The following is an 8,180-nucleotide window of genomic DNA, read 5'->3' on the forward strand; positions in this document are numbered from 1 at the left end:
CTTAAGTAAATATGCTTTAAACACTGTGGTTAAACAAATCTAGCAATTTTGTTTCATAGGTTAACAAACTCCCTCTCCTAAAAATAGAGTTAAAAGTTTATCCAAAGCACAACATTCTCAAAGTAAGTAACAGGGAGAATTCAACATTGATAAAAACCGATGCCATTCATAGCTTTTGAGATATAAATTAGTATATATCGTGTAACTTCGAACAACGTTTTCTCTTAAGGATTCTGTCCTTTTGGATCAAGCCAACGAGAAGTTTCTAAGTGTGCAAGGGACGACGCGCTTACTCATACACAATGTGTCTGTGGAGGACGGGGGCTATTACAGCTGTGTTGTGGCATTTGCCCACAACGGCACGCTATACAACGTCACTAGGAACATCAAACTCCGCATCAACAGTAAGTGTTCGCGACCAAGGTACCCCTCCACCCTGCCGTCAATAACAAGCACTGAAAGGACAAACTAGGGTCCACATAGAATTTCTTGAATGTCTTTGGTAGGAGAGGAAAACAGATATGTCAACTTTCTTAAAACAGCAGACTAATAAGACATGCGTGTGCCACCTTGGAATGTAGAAAGAAAGGTGTTACTTTGCGGAAAGGCGGACCAACCGCTGGGTGGTTGATAGGGTTTCAAGTCTGAGGCTAAAGGCGCCACTAGAGGGAGCCAAACACCGTCACACTTGGAGAACTGGGCCTCCAGGGCCAGCCACCCCAGATGGTTGCCGTAACATTACGTGTAATTCTAGGATACTAGGATTTTATTGGGTTTTTCAGTTAGAAGGCTATGCATTGGCATATCCAGAGAAACTGCCCTTTTTTGGTCCTCTCCAAGGCATATCTAGTTGCCTTGAAACCAGAATTATAAGTAGTGAGTGCCCTTTTTGGTTTAAATGATTCCTACTTGAAAATAATGTGAACAGTATTGATTAGTGTTTAATATTTGTTCAACACCTACTACGTGCTGGACATCAACCTTGGTGCAAGGGCCATTAAAGTGATTAAGCCCTGGACTCTGCCCTGGGGCGTAGGCCACTTTTTATTAAATACTGAATAACTATATAATTGGAGTCTATTAAGGGCATTCCAGAGAGCTTTGGAAATATATTAAGGTTAAATAATTGGCCCATGAGGAGAAAAGACTAACTTTTTTTCTTGGAGAATCCAGAGATGCAATTTTACTACGGGAAACATCGTGTCTCCCATAAACTGAAATCTCTACTTTAGATTTCTTTTACTGTCTTGTGGCGATTTGTTTATCTCAACTCCCTGGTTCCACTTAGCGGGTCACTGTGACTTCCTATGACTTTGCAGGGGTCCATAATTATCCTGTTTATGTGATACTGCACAGGAGCACCAGGGGGCGGCCGACGCACATATTACCCTACGGTGTGTTGTGATCACACTGCGTCTCAGGGGTCCTTGCACCAGCAGTAGCCGCATCACCTGGGTGCTGGTTAGACAAACAAAATCTCAGGCCCTGTCCCAGATCTACTAAATTAGAAACTGGGCCCAGGGCAGCGAAGCACTCTGTGATTGACAGGCCCCCCAGGTGATGCCGAGTCCTCAAGTTCGAGACCCATTGATGCATCAAGTCCTTGAAGCGTCCGTCTCCTCTCTCTGTTGCCCCCACCTCTGAAAAGCAGCCGTGTGAAGGAGAGGATCCTGGTCACAGTCTAGAAGCCACTTGTACTTTGGGCTCTACTGTGAGGCTGCCTAATGCTTATTCGTGTCAGAGTTTGGAATGCTCTTAGTGGAGGAAGTGAGGACAGAGCAAGCAGTTATGGAGCAAGCAACGCTTTGCCTATCCTCAACCTGTCTTTTTTGCTGTAATTCAGGTACCCTATTTCTTCAAGTTGATTGGGGAGCTGAGTTCTGATTCCTAGGACGTCCGCCTCTGCCTCCCTCAAAGAGTTAGTTCCTCAGTTAACAAGGCAGTGGCCGACCCAGTCACGCTATCGCTTAGTGTAGGATGGGCATTACAAACAAGTTGTTCTCAAGCCCCCGTGATTCTTTTTTTTTTTTTTCTTTTTTTGAGGTGACTCATCAGTATTCCGTGGCAAACACTTGGGGAGGTGAGAATGGAGTAGAGGGAAATATTTTAGGGTAAGCAGACTGTGGGGTAAAACCTATTAAGAATTCACTGGGGAAGCCAGGGAGGGGAATGGTTAATTGTTAATCATAGAGCAAAGAACATCTATGAGTGGAATGTGTGTTAACTGTGGCTTCTTCCAGTAATCTCTCTTCTGGGAAAGGCATTGACCCAGGATACTCAGTTGTGGAGAGCCTGTTTCCTTTGCCAGAAAAAGGTCAAATCCCACAGTGACTGGCCATATTGTCAAGGATAACTCAGTTAGTTAGCCAAACAATGGCCCTTGGACCTCAGCTTGAAATGCAGGCTTTCGTAATTGAATCTCTTTCCCACATCTTTCTCAGAAAAAGAAGAGGAGACGGTTCCTGTGATCATCTCTCCCCACCAGACCATTTTAGCTTCTCTGGGTAAGGCCTGCAAGGATGTGTAACCCACAGTGGGGCCTGAGACGCCAAAGCCACGGGGCCCCGGGACGCCTTTGTCTGTGACCGCGCCTGTGCCTTTGGGTGCAGTGTTCCTGGGTGGGGAGCCTAGAAGCCCAGCGTGAGAGGCTGAAATAACAAATGTCAGGGAACACTTCCCTGCACCAAATGTTGTTAGAAATGGCATTGTTTGAAGCAGGTTTATCTTGTTTCATGAAAACTCTACCTACAAAAATTTAATGTAAGAATCTGAACCTTTTGGGAGCCATTACTTACTGTGGGAAAGGTCTAAAGACATGATTCCCATTCAGAGCCAGCTTCTGGAGTATGTTTAGAAGAATTCACTTTATCAAGATGTGGCTGACGCTCAGCATTTCCCTAAGACTCCATGTGAAAAGGAGGCCAACCCAGCTACTGCTAGCCCCTCAGAGACTGTCAAGCCTAGAAGCCCAGCATGAGAGACTGAAAAGGATGCCAACCCAGCTACTGCTAGCCCCTCAGAGACTGTCTCTTGTTGCTAAAATAACTGGTCAGCTGGTGGGATGATTGAAATGATTGATAAGGCTTTCCGTTTTTCTCCCCATTGTGGCACAGGCCATCAGGGCTAGCGTGCACTTTTTGGTTGAATATTACTTTGTCTTGTGAGATGCCATCGAGCCCGACAAGCAACCCTGTAGGAAGGTCTTCTTTCTCCCATTTTCCAGAAGGAAAAGCTGCCCGGGGCATCCTGGTGGCTCCCCGCCCCCCCACCCCCGCCTTCTCTTCTTTGATAACTTAAAAAACATGCTCACAGTGACTGAGGCAGGGACACCGGCTACATCACGGTGCACAAGTACAGAAGGAACCATTTATATACAATACATGGCTTGTTAAAGGGTTAATTCTAAACCAACATGATCTGGGAATGGAGAGTTGCCAGGGGAAACAGAGAGGTGAGACCAGCAATAGGCTAAGAGCAAGAATCCATGTATTAATCTGGATTTTTTGGGCTTGAGTAGGATCAATTGTGGAAGAAGACAGCTGCTGAATTCTGAATGCCCTGTAGGAGCCAAGGGGCCTGGGGGAAGCCCATTTGGGTTTTCATCTACCATGAAGACCAGTTGAAGGAACTGGAGACACTGGATAAAAACTGATGCTCTATGTGAAGGGACTTGTTGGAGGGAACAAGTTTCCTTCTAAGAAAAGAATTGGCTGGTGAGGAGTGTTTGAGGAGATGGCTAAGGACTCCCCTACAAAATTCAGATTTTGACACAAGGGGCTGGGGCGACCCCTGTTCCCCAGCTGGTTCTGACATTCAGTCTGCTGTGTCTTGCCATCCACAGGGTCAAGACTGACAATCCCGTGCAAGGTGTTTCTGGGAGCTGGCGCATGCTCGACCACCGTGCTGTGGTGGATGGCCAATAACACCAACATAGAGAGCGCCTACCAGGAAGGCCGTGTGACTGAGGGGCAGCGCCTGTAAGTGGATGAAGGTGTTTGTCAGCTTAGAGGTGTCTTCCAGGTGGAGCTGTTGTGAGACCTCCATCGGCATTTTTTTTCAGAGACCACGTCATATCCAATCTGGGGATGTGAAACACATGCCTCTTTCAAAATAATTTTTCTATTCTAAACTATTTGATTTTTAGAATTAAAAAATAAAATTGAAATTTGCTAAGAATTAGCAGTAGTTCTTGAGAGTCAGACTTTCCATGTAAGAGTTGAGTTGCAGTCAGCTACTTGGCAATGAGGTTGCATTTCCAAGTGTTTGATCAAACATTTATTTCTTGATTGTTGTAGTTAAGAAAAATACTTTGGAGTTAATTTAGTTCCATTTCACACTCTGCAACCTGAGTGTCAAACATTTTCACAAACCCTTAAAAGTAAACTTAGCCACAGTATCTGAGAGCCTCTTCTGTTTCTCAGGGAGGTCTGGGCTGCCACAGGCTCTAAGGAAGGTTACTATAAAAAGATAGAATTCTGTTCTCGTAAACATTTATCTCTGGAGAACGTTTTCTCAATCTGAATGTAGAACAATCATACCTTGTAAATGGGAACCATTTGTGTATGAGGAAGGGAGACCATTCAATGTTCTAAATTATAAAGTACAGATTTTAAAAATTATAGTTTCAATACTCAGAACTAGCCTGAAATTTGACTTGCCAAAGTTTGTCTTCTTTGAAAGACCTATCAAAAAGATCTTTCTGGATGCAATTGGGCGGATAAAAATTATGTACGATTAGCACAATTGTTTGCTTGCAAGTCCTCATTGCAAAACTAAAGTGCCCATGTCAGCTTACTCATACTATCCATTTACTTAAAGGAGCCTATTTCCCACCCATAGATTAAAAAAAACAGTCCTAGTGGATCCATATCAATGACATTTTTATTTATGCTAATACATCGTAGTAAAGCATCTTCAGATTCCTATAGCATTACAAATGGCAGTTAGTCTGCCGAGAGTTATTCTCCCTGGCCTGTCTGCAGCCCTGTGCTCTGAACTTACTTTCAGAATGAGAGTTGGCACTGGAGATGATGGGAGGACACTGCTGGAAGCTGGATTCCTGGAAACTCCCTAGCCTTCAATATGCAAGTTTCCCCAAAGCATACATTTCTCTTCCCACTATTGGTTCTTTGTTCATCAAGGGCCTTAAGAAATGAAATTTTCCATGGTCCAAAGTAGGTTCTCCTTGTAACATGTGTCTTATTACGGTGACTAACAGGCTTAGAAATTCTCTCAAACAAGTAACAAATACAATGGCAAGTGGTCATAGCTTTCTGAATCTTGAAATCAATGTGAGTACAATGGATCCTTCTAATTGAGAATTTTTGGATGTCTGCGATGGAAAGACAAGCTTGCGTTTGATGCATCGTGTTTAAGTAAATATTTCCTCACTCAGGGAATACTCAGAAAATAATGAGAACTACGTTGAAGTGCCACTGATTTTCAATCCAGTCATAAGAGAGGATTTGAACACGGATTTTAAATGTGTTGTTCATAATACACTGAGTTTTCAGATGCTGCATACCACAGTCAAAGAAGGTATGTATTTTGGGGACATTAAAGGGGAAAACAACATGTTGACTGTTCTGTGGATGCTGAACAAGGCTACTAGTTTTCCAGATGATTATTTAGCAAGTCCCTTTCATTTCCTATCAGTAGAGCACTAAGAGCATATTTTATGATTGTTTTGGTTGGGTGGTGGCTGGCCTTGGGAGATTATATTCACATAGAAGTTTAAATAGCAAGTTGGTTTCAGAAAAGAGAAAATAATTCTGAGGTAAACTCTAAGAAGGGGTTTTGGAAAAGAGAAAATAATTCTGAGGTAAACTCTAAGAAGGGGTTTCGAAAAAGAGAAAATAATTCTGAGGTAAACTCTAAGAAGCCCTGTGACCCCAGGTGGTTCTACGTGGATTGGCAGGATCAGCTGTCCTTTATGACCCTCCAGGAGGGTGGGAGGTTCTTCACCCCAAAATTAAGAAACCTATCTTCCAAGAGCCAGAGACTGAGAGATATCCAGGGCTCAGGGCAGCTTTAGGCTTCAAGTCATCAATTAACAGGAAATACAGTACAAGACAAATCAACCCAGTGTTCATATAAGGACATTTAAAAAATGAAGGAAAGACAAACCCACGTTATCATTTTGACCAAATTAATGCCTTAATGTTTAAGCACTGAGCAGGAGAGGGAGACACAGGTAATGTGATCCAAGAGCCAAGCCAAAGTCATCCCCAGCTGGAATCGCAGGTAATGTGATCCATTGGCAGCCCAAGAGCCAAGCCAAAGTCATCCCCAGCTGGAATCCCATTGTGCCTTCTGGGCAGTCTGCAGCAACCAAATAAATACAAATTGCTCCACGTTCTCCATGTTTGCTGGGGAGGCAGCTGCAGATAACTTTCTAATTGGAAAGCTGAGGATTTTGTGAGGCCTCAGGGCAGAGAATGACAACACTACACAACTTTTCTGCAGAAAGAAGTTTGTGCACTACCAGCATTACTCACTTGTTGAAAATACAAATCTCTGGGCACACTCCAGATCTACCCAGTCACATTCTCCTGGGGTGAGGCCAGGGATTGCAACTGAGCACGCTGTTTTCATACTAAAGTTTGGGCCCCTTGTCCTAGGACGCATATGCAAACGCTGATGGCTCAGATAGGTGGTGGCGGTTCAGTCTTGGAAATGGAGGAGTCCACAGAGGACAGAACCCACTGTTGGGTTTCAGATTAGTGACCAAAAGGAACCTGCGGTTTGTGTGGGCCTGATGCTGGGAACCTTTAAACATTTCTATAGCACGAGCCGTGTCTCTGCGTATCTTTGCTGGATTGGCCATGACAGAGTGTAGAAAGCACAGCTGAAAGGCTTTCACCGGGACCGACAGGTGCATTCAAATGGCTGCTCAGAATATTAAAGCTTCACTCATTTTAAGACTCATGGGATTGTGAGGTATAAGAATCACTCGGAGAAAATAGTCTGAGGTTGTGTTGATTCCTGGTGCCTAGACAGACTATGATGAGCTTAAACATATGGCCACATTATCAAGTTGTCTATTAACGCAATATTCTTGTGTTTGCTTGTTAATTTTTTATTTGTAGTCTCTTCCTATATTTTCATAACACAGAGAATCCGAGGAGTAGAATATAAAATAGTTGGGCCCATACAATAACCTTGACACCTGAAGCTCCCTTTTTCAAAGTTTGTTTTCTTTTCCTTTGTTGCTTTATTGAACCTTGATGACATATCTCCTTGTTGGAAAAGGGCAAACAGTACCCTGGCCATGTCACAATTGGCTTGTTGAGACCTAAGCAGGCAACCTTGTACTGCACACTATTTCCTGGGTGGAACGAAGTTAGACCCTTGACACCTGCCGCCTCCTCAACTCTGTGTTGTTTGTTGCTGATGGATTTTTGGTCAATTTTGCTTGTTTCCCTAATGCCACAGACATCATTCTCAAATGTCTTTGATCTTGGTGTCAGGGACACACTTTCTAAAAATCAGTGCACATGTTTTAGGAAAAACAAACTCCAATGGCTTTCTTTCCTTTAAACCTGCACTGCACTGTCCTATTGGGTGGCGAGAGTACATTTGATCCCTGACGTGACTTTGTTCTTCCTACAGCCTCCACATTCTCCTGGGAGATTGCACTGGCCCCCCTTTCACTGGTCCTCTTCGTATTGGGGGGAATATGGATGCACAGATGGTATAAACACAGAACTGGAAAAGCATATGGTTTGACAGCGTTAAAGACTGGCCATCAAGACTTTCAATTCTATCCAAGTAACATAAAGGAAATAAAATAATTCAAATACAAATGCTGTTCTTACTTATGGAAGTGGGTGAGGGACCCTGTTCTTTTCCTCAGTTTTTCAACATAGCAGCTGCATTTATCGTGGATTTGTAGGAAAAAACTGAAGAACTAATTAAAGTTTATTCTGAAACTGAATGACAGAAGCAAATATGGGTTGGGAAAGTAGCTCTGTGAAACTTGTGACCTATTTAAAAGAGTGAGGTACCCTTAGACCTGAATAAGAGGTAAAAGCTTCTAAAAACTTATTCATCATTTAACAAAAAATATATTAAAAGTCTATTTGGCTACTATGCTCTATGACAGGTGTTATAGATACAAAGATAGTTAAGACATAATTTGTCTTTCCGGAAGATGCAATTTCATTTTGAGACTGGTAAGA

The 8,180-nt window shown here is 43.2% G+C and overlaps 1 protein-coding gene across 1 annotated transcript in view; it reads left to right on the top strand.

The window, feature by feature from the left end:
- The window catches only part of IL1R2 (interleukin 1 receptor type 2), a 29,069-nt gene extending 21,270 nt beyond the window's left edge, over positions 1 to 7,799 (top strand). Inside the window, exons 5-9 of the mRNA XM_006920782.2 lie at positions 230 to 404; positions 2,442 to 2,504; positions 3,842 to 3,977; positions 5,396 to 5,538; positions 7,612 to 7,799. Of these exons, the coding sequence (XP_006920844.1) occupies positions 230 to 404; positions 2,442 to 2,504; positions 3,842 to 3,977; positions 5,396 to 5,538; positions 7,612 to 7,793 (699 nt within the window). The 3' untranslated portion in view covers positions 7,794 to 7,799. The remainder of the gene's footprint in view (positions 1 to 229; positions 405 to 2,441; positions 2,505 to 3,841; positions 3,978 to 5,395; positions 5,539 to 7,611) is intronic.
- Positions 7,800 to 8,180: the final 381 nt, after the last annotated feature.

This window comes from Pteropus alecto, unplaced genomic scaffold (genome assembly GCF_000325575.1).
Source record: "Pteropus alecto unplaced genomic scaffold, ASM32557v1 scaffold288, whole genome shotgun sequence".
Classification (NCBI taxonomy): Eukaryota; Metazoa; Chordata; class Mammalia; order Chiroptera; family Pteropodidae; genus Pteropus; species Pteropus alecto.